Source organism: Papio anubis, chromosome 7 (genome assembly GCF_008728515.1).
Source record: "Papio anubis isolate 15944 chromosome 7, Panubis1.0, whole genome shotgun sequence".
Taxonomy (NCBI): Eukaryota; Metazoa; Chordata; class Mammalia; order Primates; family Cercopithecidae; genus Papio; species Papio anubis.
Window position 1 is genome coordinate 158,511,182 of NC_044982.1, and position 12,023 is coordinate 158,523,204.

At 44.6% G+C, this 12,023-nt stretch overlaps 1 protein-coding gene across 2 annotated transcripts in view; it reads right to left on the reverse strand.

The window, feature by feature from the left end:
* Positions 1-12,023, reverse strand: part of GABRG3 (gamma-aminobutyric acid type A receptor gamma3 subunit) — a 556,557-nt gene that overhangs the window by 497,181 nt on the left and 47,353 nt on the right. For both annotated transcript variants that reach the window (XM_021940357.1, XM_021940358.2), the window contains exon 3: positions 4,122-4,189. In XM_021940357.1, the coding sequence (XP_021796049.1) occupies positions 4,122-4,189 (68 nt within the window). The remainder of the gene's footprint in view (positions 1-4,121; positions 4,190-12,023) is intronic.

The window sequence follows — 12,023 nt, forward strand, 5'->3', positions numbered from 1 at the left end:
AAAAAATAAAATTTATTAATTTAATTCTTTTAAAAGAAACACAGAAAAGCAATCCTAACACTGGATCACACTGAGCCCTTTGTGTCTTGAGTTCCATGCTAAGTCTGGGACCCTACAGGTACGTCCAGCTACTGTGTGTCCACGTCGACTAGGAAACGAAGCCAGGGCTTTGCTGCCAAGCAGGTCACACTCAGAACCTTGCCCTAAGATCTCCGCCACAAGCTTCCGCTTACTGGACACAAACAAGCAGAAAGGTCAATACCTTCTCCACTATGGTCCTGTCAAGATTAAAGGATTTGGGGTCAACAGCACAGAGTAAGTGTCAGAATGCTGGTTTTCTTCTTCGCTTTCCTAAAAGGCTGCTTGAAGTGGATATTCTCAAAAACAAACTCACAAGCTCCCTTGCACGCAGCCTTCCCGTGTGGAAACAAACCACGCACACTTTCTATGACGAATGCCGCACATCAAGGTGTGCGGCAGCGACAAAGGCAGAGGGCTATGAAAGCTTCATGTAAAGGAGTATTCCCCGGTCCCGCTTCTAATTTCCATAACTAGAAAAAGCATACACAGCTCCAGTATAAACAAGACAAAGATAATCTATCAAACAATAGATTGAGATGCAACTTCATTTCCACTCAGCAGAAGGAATGTCTGAGGCAGAATCTTCAGTGTTCACAATATCAATAAAAAGCAGAAAGTGTGAGAGAAGGAGGAGGAAGAGGAGGAAGGAGAAGATGAAATAGTCATTGCTCCCTGTTTCATTGATTGTTAAACGACTATGTGGACAAGAAGCCATAATTTTACCAGGCTTTGCCTTTGTGGTCAAACCCCCAACACAAATTTACATCTTTAAACCCTGTCTGCATCTCTGGAGTGTGCTTCTTCCCATCTTGTGTTCTTCGATTGTTTTAGTCTTTCTTATATTCCTTTTTACGGCTAACTCAATCCCCAATACCCACCTACACAGTCAGTTCTCTACTTTTGCATTTTTATTGTTTTTTCTAAGATCTGCGTTTCATTTTTAAGTCCTTTACTTCTTTGAAAATTATGTTGTTTGGTTTCACAGACACAGCCGGTCTATGCGATGCGCTCGGCAATGTGAGACGCCCTTATCATTCCGGTCTCCCAGCAAAGCATTCCCAGTGCAAAGGTTCTTCCAGAAGTGGTCCCCGAGGCCCCTGCCTCCTGAGGGCTTTGAAACTTCCCCCAGGCCAGCTAGAGCCTGCCAGCTCCATCCAGGCTGCTTAGAAGGGAACCTACCTCCACTCTGGCACTCAGCCCATCCACAGACTCGCCCCACCAAAGCAGGCCTTGGTTCATCGTGTCTCACCTTCACCCAGCACGGGGCCTTCACATGGGTCGCATGGCAAATGTGTGTGAAGGAACAGAGAGAGACACAGAGCAACTCACGCAAGGAGAACATGGGAATTAAACCTGTGAATGTGCCAGCGTGTGTGTGCCTGTGTGTGTGCGTGTGCTGCATGTGTGCACGCATACGTGTATGTGTGCCTGTGTGTGTGCATTTTAAACAAATCCTTGCCTGCCCTCTATGCTTTGCTGAGCCAAGGTAGGCTAGTAGTACGCTGTGTCTTCCTCAGGAAGTCAGACTCCAGAATGGTCCAGACAGTGCCATCCCTGCTGAGCACTGACTACAGCCTCGGCGCTGTTTGCAGAGGAAAGCACTCGTTAGCATTCGGCTTCCCCAAGGCTGCAAGCGTCAGCTGCTTCCGACTCACACAGGAGCAGGCAGCCACACTGGCTCCCCACCTCTCCAGTAGGGTAGAGAGCCATGCTAGAAAGAAAACCAACTGGACTATACGATGTTTCAAAATATTCAGGGCAAGTTTTACAAATGAGACAGTTAATAGAAGAAAGCTTTCTACTCCACATCCTGCCACAGCTCAGCCTGTGAAACCTGCTGTGTCAGCCTCCAGATGAGCAGGACGCTGGTGCACACGTGCTCTTCTCTGGGGCCCAGGGCTTACGATGCTCCCGGCCATTCTAAGGTCGTTTCTCGCCCCACAGGGAAGGATCAGAGTTCATGATTTCAAGTCCCTAATATGAGCTCTGTGTCATCGTGTAGTTTTTGTTTTTAAGGGAGAGAGGTGTCTGACTAGTGATCTTATTGATTTTTTTTTTTTAAAGATGGAATCTAGCTCTGTCACCCAGGCTGGAGTGCAGTGGCTCAATCTTGGCTCACTGCAACCTCCGCCTCCTGGGTTCAAGTGATTCTTCTGCCTCAGCCTCCTGAGTAGCTGAGACTACAGGTGCCCACCACCACGCCCAGCTAATTTTTTGTATTTTTAGTAGAGACGGGGTTTCACCATGTTGACCAGGCTGGTCTCGAACTCCTGACCTCATGATCCACCTGTCTCAGCCTCCCAAAGTGCTGGGATTACAGGCGTGAGCCAACGCACCCGGGCTGGATTTGAACCAATCTCATGAAATATGACCTGCTCAGATCTCTGATGGGAAAAGGTTTTCAGGGTTTCCAAATGCAGGGATCTGTTTTGGACGGAGAGAAGGCTGAGGTCCGACTATCAACTGCAGCTTCAGGGCCTCGGTCACGGCTCCCTCTGTGTGCCCCTCCAGGCATCTCTCCACACACCACTCCCTCTTCCCCAGCTGTGTGATGCAGTCTGTCCTCCTGCGTCACCAAGGACCTTCACACTCTATCCCACATGGCAAACTCTCGCCTATCCATCAAGTTTCAGATGAAGAGGACCTCCCTGGAGACGTCCCTTCCACTCCTGCAGCCCTATCACCCTGAAGGAACCTGTCATTCACTATGCTCCTTCTCCGCAGCCCGTGATTTCCACACGAAAATTCCCGTCGATTCCAATAACAAAGCCTAACACAAGGCACAAAGTAAATTCTAAAGCTAAAGACCTGCATGAAAATCCCTCTATGTGCAAATGCAATTGACTATTCCTGAAATAATTCTGTAACCATATATCCAGGAAGGCACTTCTTCTTCGAGTGTTAAACATAGACACATGTTAGACATAAAGGTGTTGAATACACGGCTGTGGAACAAATGCAAGAAAATAAAACTCCAGCACAAGAAACATACATTAGATAGGGTTACTCTATGCAGTCAACTGAATAATGGTGTATCAGGAAAAGGAAATATTACATCCACAACTTGATTTTAATATACAGCCATCTGCAGCACATAGGTTGTGTGAAATAATTCTCCTTTATCCATTCCACTTCTTTGCTCCAGTTTAGGGATGATATGGAGATTTTTTAAGTGAATCACCCATAAATATAACTTTACCCCTGCATGGAACCCTTATATCACCAGAGAAAAGAACACTTTTAAAATCTGGCAATGAAAAGAAATGATTTTGCTACTAATTTTGGAGGGGTTATTTCCATCCACAGAACACTGCAATGAAAAGAAGACATTTAAGTCAGCATTTTGGCAATTCCCCTCCCTCGGCCTCATATGTCTCCCCGGATCAGGAGCAAATGTGCACCAGGGAGCACAGGCAGGACCTCTGCAGGCGGCAGTTCCTGATAACGCTTCGGGCTGCAATTGCCAGGCCTGCTCGGGGATCCTAGGGACTCCTAGTAACCCTTTGCTGGCAGGTGGACTGTGGCCTTCAGCCCACCAGGGAAGGCTCTCACCCCAACGTATTCCAATATCCCCACACTTGCTTCATGGCCAGGCACTTTCGCACAGGGAAGGACTTCTTTCACATCCAATAGTTCTTGAGCTTAAGTTGCTTATAAGCCTGTGGGAATAGCCTACTCGGGGAAAGCACATATTTGATCCCATACTGAAAAGCAGAGGCAGTTTATTTACTCTCAAAGTCCAAACTGAAGACGAAAGTAAAATCTGAGTGATCTAGAATCCTTTCCTAAGAAACACTATACAAGACAGGTCTCTTGGATCATGAAAGAAGAAACTAAAAGTGGAAATGTACTACTGTCACAAGCTCTATTTCTTCATTTTTTTTTTTTACCACTTTCAATATTCCAATAAGTGCTACAGATTTAAGAAGTCAGTGTGAATTTTAAACCTGCATGATAAATCTCAAACAGAAATCCACAATGAGAATGTAACAGGAAGAGGTGCAACAGCCGTTAGATCAGAAAATAAAGGAGCTTCTTACCATGTTTATTGATGACACGGGGCCAATGCTGTTAACATAAATGTCAACGTCAATTACGGTCGGTTTTACTGTGGAGAAAAATACATGGATGTTAATACTTCGTGCCGGAGAAAGACAGGGGAGCATATTCAAGTCCCAAAGTCTCATACGTAGCAACACAAGGACATGTTGGAAACACACATGGGCAGGGCTTTCTTTGGGACTTCTCTTGTAATTATAATTCAAGCCCTGCCTGCCTTTCTTTTCAAAAGTCTCCAAGGACGAGAGATTCTTACTTGTATCTTTTCAGTTCCAGGAAAATAGAATATTTATACACTGCAAGTTGCCAGTCATAGAAGACTATAAAGATATACCGTAACATTACTTGAGCTGATTTTTATGGCAAAGATAGGAGATACACGGTGAGCTACTGCATGAGTAATTTAATGTCAAAGTTTTGCTATAAAGCTCGACACAAGACAGGAGCAATGTCAGAAACGTTGTTGGGTTATGTGTCCACCACGTAGCTGTCTAGCTATCCTTCCAAAGCAAAGCAACTCAAGGCAACATTCTGGTGAGTCTATACACCAATAAAAAATGAGAAATATTATTTATTGTTATCAATATGACTTAAAGATACATATACGCACAGACATCACAGAGTTTAAATCCAACTCAAAACACAACGGAATGTTAGTAAGTCAAACAATTACTGTTTCAACTATGAAGGCATAACATTTATATAATCACAGGTTGATCTCTCTAATGCCTTTTGTCAGAGGCTGCCCTAGCTCATTTGGCTTTAAGGGAAACCAGTTTCTGTTTTCATGGCAGCAAAAGAACTGAGCAAGCCTGATCATGAGACAGCTGAGTCCACGGACCTCTAAGTCGGAGGCTGGTGTCCTCTGAAAGGAGGACATTCCCTTCACTCTGCACTCAGTGACTGACAAAGGATGGGGCAGAGCCAATTCCAGAAAATTTCTGCCCAGGAGGAATATGAACAAGACTCCTGAACCTCTCCCCATGATACAGACCGTTTCTATAGAAACAAGAGTGTCGTCTATGCAATTATGTCAATGCGTTTCCTTCAATTGTGCTGAAGGACTCAACATTCACAAATGGAATTCCACACTCTACTTCTGAAACAATGAATAGCAGCTCTGAGCTCTCAGTCTCTCGTAAAATTGCACATCCACTGGTCTGTGCCCTGGGCAGCGATCCCCAGACCTTCACGTAATGAAAGCAATGATAATGAATTTGAACCAACTCCTACAACATCTGTCAGTACAGCCAAGTCATGTGAGCTGCAAGAGCGGTTGGCATTTTGGAAAACGCCCCAACACAATTCCACGCACTAAATATATAGTGCTTAAGTTTCATAAAAGGAGTATTCTTCAGTTTAGACTAAGCTTTGCTAACTGCTATGGAAATTACGTAGCATCTTTCTTCAAATTATTGGATTCAACAAGTGTTCCATCTCCAAACACTGCAGAACCTTTGATTGTGCTATACCAAAGGGTGTTAAGTCAGTTGGTTACAGACCTACTTTCAGCAAGAGAGTTTTCTGGTTGTTTCATACAAGTTATTAGACTTTGGGCTTCCAGAGCTTTTTATATCATTAGATTAAAAGAACCAACAAACATAAAGCCTTAACTGCTTGCAGTGAAAAGCAGCAAACGTAGTAAGTGCAACAGTGCAATGAAGGGTGTAAGAGATAAGAGTTTGCAATAAGTGTACACACACACACACACTCACAAAATGCCAAGGAAAATGAAGAGCTTTTAGTAGAAGCTTCTTTCTTTGAGACAGGGTCTTGCTTTGTCTCCCATGGTGGAGTGCAATGGCGCAATCTCAGCTCACCGCAACCCCGCCTCCCAGGTTCAAGCGATTCTCCCGACTTAGTCTTCCAAGTAGCTGGGATTACAGGCGCCTGCCACCACACCCAGCTAATTTCGTATTTTTAGTAGAGATAAGGTTTCACCATGTTAGCCAAGTTGGTCTCGAACTCCCGACCTCAAGTGATCTGCCCACCTCGGCCTCCCAAAGTGCTGGGAATACAGATGTGGGCCACCGTGCCCGTAGATGCTCTTTTAAGCAGCGTCATGCTAACGTAAATGAAGCACTAGAATAGTGGCTCTGACAGTAGAAGCCAGGAAGGAGACTGGCCTCAGGCAGCTCAAGGTTTATAATTCAAAGACTCAAGACTAAGCCCTGACAAATGATCTTCCACAAAGTTGCCAAGACCGTTCAACGGGGGAATGGACAGTCTTTTCAACCAACAGTGCTGGGAAAACTGGATATCCACAGGCAAAAGAATGAAGTTGGACCCTTACCGTACGCCATATACAAAAATTAACTCAAAATGGATTTGAGACCTAACTGTAAGGCCTAAAACTACAAAACTATCAGAAGAAAGCATGAGGGAAAGCTTGACATTGGATTTAACAACAGTCTCTGGGATATAACACGAGAAGATCAGGCAACAAAAGAAAAACAAATGAACTTGACTGTAACAAAATTTAAAACTTCTGTGCATAGAGGGCACAACAGAGTAAAAAGGCAACCCACTGAGTGGGAGAAAATATTTGCAAATGGTATCTCTGCTAAGTGGTTAATATCCAGAATACATAAATAACTCCTACAACTCAACAACAACAACAAACGAACCTGATTTAAACGGCCAAAAAACTGAAACAGACATTTCGCCCAAGAAAATATAGAAACGGATAATAAGCACATGAAAACGTCATCAGTTATTAGGGAAATGAAAAATCAAAACCACAAAATAACACCTGACACCCATTCGGATGGCTACTATTACAAACAAAAACAAACGAACAAACAAACAACAATAACAGAAAATAACAAGTGCCAGCCAGGATATGAAGACATTATAATCCTTGTGCACTGTTTATGGGAAGAAAAATGATACACCCACTGTGGAAAATAGTAGAGTGATTCCTCAAAAAGCTAAAAATAGAATTACCGTATGATCCAGTAGTTCCACGTCTGGGTATACACCCAAAGGAATTAAAAGGAGGGGTTCAAACAGATGGAACAGCTATGCTAATAATATTACTCACAATAGCCAAAAGGTAGAAACAACTCAAGTGCTTATCAACAAATGAACGGATTTAAAAAATGTCATATACATAGACAATGGAATATTATTTTGCCTTAAAGAGGAAGGATATTGTGATACGTGCCACAACACAGATAAACCTTGAGGACATTATGCTAAGTGAAATAAGATAGTCACAAAAGAGCAAATACCATGATTCCACTTACATAAGCCTCCTACAGTAGTCAAATTCAAAGAGACAGAAAGTACAATGTTGGTTTCCAGTGACTAGAGAAGGGGAAATGGGAGCTGTTTAATGGGTACAGAGTTTCAGGTCTGCAAGATGAAAAGAGTTCTGGAGATGGACGGCGGTGGTGGCTACACAGCGATGCGAACGGACCTACTGCCACTCAACTGTATATTTAACAATGGTTAAGATGGTACATTTTGTGTCATGTGTATTTTACTACAATATAATAAACCCTAAGTAACCAAGAGAAGGATGGGGATACGAAGGTAGGAAAGCCAGAAATGGGGTGGTGGGGAGCAATTTTCTGAGTGAAAGAAAGCAGGTTCTATTTTTTTAAAGAATAAAATAGGGATGATGGAACTGAGTCCCATACATTTGGGTTAAAATGGATTCTTCCTTTGAATTCTACCTTCCTTATCTGGTTGCTATCATTTCCTAAGAATTGAGAATTAGTATGTCTGAGAAGAATCATAAACTCATAAGTTGTGCGGCAAACGTGAACCTTGCAAAGATACCCTGGCTAGGCCTCGACAAGCATCAGCCACTTTTGCTCCACTGATGGACTGAGGTGGTCCTAAGGGGAGTACATGGGCTGCCTTTTCTCTTTGCCTCTGTTACAAAACCAAAGCAGACCTAGGCTTGGTTGTTTTTCTCCACTCTCCACGGTCGTCTGCACCCTGGAAGAAGCCAGAGAGGAGAGCTTGTGGAGGACTCTCTGAACCATCATGACGAGCTGAGGGGACAGCCCCAGTGGGAAGGGGGACCTGGCAGCAGCCTTGCTGGGGAAGGAATGCAGGGTCGGGGGTCTGTGGACGGACCTAGAGGCACGTGCCAAAAACTAGGGGTGAGCAGATGCTTTGCGTTGCTTATTGTGGAAGTTAAAGGAATCTTGTCATGGTCAAAAGGGAATACATTGTATTTTATTTGAAGAAAGTTCCCAACATCAAATCCTTTGGGACTTAACATCTAAAAATCACATTTAATATAGTACAAGATTTCTGCTAAACTCACCTCAGCCCCTCTCCTGATGGTCTTCATATGGTAGTAAAGTCTTATTTTGCTAACTTTGATGGTTCCTTCTTTGGCCCTGGGCCCCCTGAGGTGGGCACAGATGTCATTTAATAAGTCAGGTGGGTTAATAAGTAAGTTGTGTCCTTTTAAAATGGGGTTAATTCCTGGCGTGGTTCAAACAAGAAGAGAGGAAGCCTGGCTGGTCTGATTCTAGATGTTCTCCTAACTTTTCCAACGTGAAATGGCAAGTTGTATTGAGCTGGCTTCTCAAAATCGCAAGAAGGTTCTCTCTAAAACCAGACTTATGACAGCATGATTTACTTTAGAAAAATTAAGGAGAGGAAAAGAAAAGGGTAGAAAAAAAGGCAGAGGAGTTGTGCTTGGCTCAGCAGGGTTCACAGGGCATGGTTCTGCAGTCATCTACCAGGGGAAGGTGGCATGGCAGGAGGGCATCTCAGAAGGAAAGAGCCTATGGATTTACACGGAACCCCAGAGCAGGGAGGTGGCAGGCGTCCAGGGCCACAAGGACCCGTAGTCACAGTCACTTAGTTCTTTCTGAGCTGAGTCTTTTGATTAATACCTCTTACAAAAGATAGTTCTCATGCAGATTTTTAACTTATTTTATTTATTACTCATTTATTTCGAGGAAGGGCTTGCTCTGTTGCTCACACTGGAGTGCAGTGATGCAATCATGGCTCGCTGCAGCCTGGACCTCCTGGGCTCAGGCAATCCTCCCATCTCAGCCTCCTAAGTAACTAGGACTACAGGCACACACCAACATATCAGGCTAATTTTTTAATGTTTTTATAGAAACAGGGTCTCGCGGCCAGGTACCGTGGCTCAAGCCTGTAATCCTAGCACTTTGGGAGGCCGAGACGGGCGGATCACGAGGTCAGGAGATCGAGACCATCCTGGCTAACACAGTGAAACCCCGTCTCTACTAAAAAAATACAAAAAATTAGCCGGGCGTGGTGGCGGTGCCTGTGGTCCCAGCTACTCAGGAGGCTGAGGCAGGAGAATGGCGAGAACCCGGGAGGCGGAGCTTGCAGTGAGCTGAGATCCGGCCATTGCACTCCAGCCTGGGCGACAGAGCAAGACTCGTCTCAAAAAAAAAAAAAAAAAGAAACAGGGTCTCGCTATGTTGCCTAGGCTGGTCTTGAACTTCCAGATTCAAACAGCCTTCCCACTTGGGCCTCCCAAAGTGCCGTGATTACAGGCATAAGCCACTGGGCTCAGCCACTCACATAAACTTCGAGTAAGTGTCTGGGGTCTTTTAGGGAAATTAAGTTAACATACAGGAGTGGAGAAGAAAAGATGTATTTCCTTTCTCTGAATCCCTACATTATATGATTACTCCCTATTTTTAGGTCATGGGCACCTTTTAGCGCCCTCCACAAGGAAAGCTGGCCGTTGGAAGGCAGGTCTGTGTGATTCGCCCTCACCCTTCCCACAGCATCTGGCACAGTAGGTGACCCCCGGATGTTGTGTAACTATGGTGTGTAAAAACTGCAGTTGTAAAGTTATAATTACTTAACTTTACATGTTAAATGCTCAGGAGCTTGCCAACTGCAACACGAAAAAATACGTTCTTTTCTCTTTTAATGTTCTTTTTTTATTGATACACAACAGACGAACATATTTTGGGATACACGTGTTAATTTAATACATTTACATAGTCTATAAAGATCACATCAGCGTAATTGGAATATCCATTGCCTTAAACATTTGTCCTTTCTTTGTGCTAGGAACATCTGAATTATTCTTTTTCAGTTATTTTGAAATATACAATAGATCATTATAAACAACAGTCACCTTACTGATTATCTAGTGCTGTCTTACTTTTGAAAGAGAATAATTTTTAAATATCCCCTAGAACATGATGGCGATTACAAGCTGGACCCAAGTAGTCGAGCGGGCAAATGGCTAATAAAAGATCATCGGAGTCAAAGATGTTCCTGAAAATAATCATCTGTTACAACAAAAATTACATTACCTCCACGGAGAGGAAAAAGTAGAGAGTGACGTTGCGAGAGCAAATGAAACCATGAATATTCAATCATAAACAAGCGAGAGACAGAAAACCACAGGCCGGGCGCGGTGGCTCACGCCTGTCATCCCAGCACTTTGGGAGGCCGAGGTGGGTGGATCACGTGGTCAGGAAGATGGAGACCATCCTGGCTAACACGGTGAAACCCTGTCTCCACTAAAAATACAGAAAAATTAGCCGGGCGTGGTGGCGGCGCCTGTAGTCCCAGCTACTCGGGAGGCTGAGGCAGGAGAATGGCGGGAACCTGGGAGGTGGAGCTTGCAGTGAGCCGAGATGGTGCCACCGCACTCCAGCCTGGGCGACAGAGCGAGACTCCGTCTCAAAAAAAAAAAAAAAAAACCAGAAACAGAGATTCCAACAGACAAGCTACAGGACCAACAGGTGTTGACAGGGACAAAAAGGTGGAGGGGGAAGAAGTCTGGGTGTTTACAGCTGTCCATGCAAGGGAATCCCTAAAGAGCTGTCCCAGACCAGCAGTGGGGATGAGGCGCGGAGACACTAATGAACTTTGAGCAGATGTGTCAAATGAGGTGACATACCCTGGGAGGGCGCAGCCTGGCTGCAGAGGGGCTCAGCTGCTCACCGGTTCTATCATCTCGAAAAGCTTCTTCATGTCTCTGTGCCTTAGTTCCCCAAGGCGGAAGACAGGCTGATGGCAGAACCTAATTCAAGATGAGGGTACAGGGCCGGGCTGTTACGCAGTAAGCAGCGGGCACTCAGCAAATTTTTAGCTATGGTTGTTGAGGCCCCTGGAATTAAATGTGGAATAGAATGCCAAAATACTGCATTTGCTTCTTTTCAAATAATGTTTATGTTTAAAAGTCACCCTAGGCACTTAAGTTTCTACTTTTTCATGAAAAGAGTAAATATGACTTAAGTATTTAAATATCAGCCCATGAATTTTCAGAAGATGAATAAATAGCATTAACTCTCATGCCCCCACGGTATAAAAGGCTCTCCCAATAGCTGGGAACCTCCCTTCCATCCTTCCCACCTTTGGGGACAAGGGTGGGGAACCGGGCTCATCCGTCCCTTTCCTTTTCCTAAACTAAGAGTCCCACTGAGCACAATGATGCATTAGGTAGAGGCTCCTCTACACGCATCACCAACCTCCCTTTCAGTTCTGCCTTCTCTCCCTCTGCTAACGTCCACAGATGAAGGACGATAAGATTTATCACATGTCTCTGTGATCAGCACTTTGATTTAATCAGTATGCAGTAGCATTCTTGTTCCCATTTTACAGACAGGAAGTTAAACTATGAGTGAGGAGTGACTAAACTGGGAATCTGCAGCTTCACCAAAGCAGAGAATCCAGGGCTCCACCCTCAACCTCCTGCAGTTTTCTGTTTTGGTAGTGAGGCTTAAAGAGACTCTAGGCCGGGCGCGGTGGCTCACGCCTGTAACCCCAGCACTTTGGGAGGCTGAGGCAGGAGGATCACAAGGTGAGGAGATCGAGACCATTCCGGCTAACACGGTGAAACCCCGTCTCTACTAAAAATACAAAAAAAATTAGCCAGGCACAGTGGTGGCGCCTGTAGTCCCAGCTACTCGGGA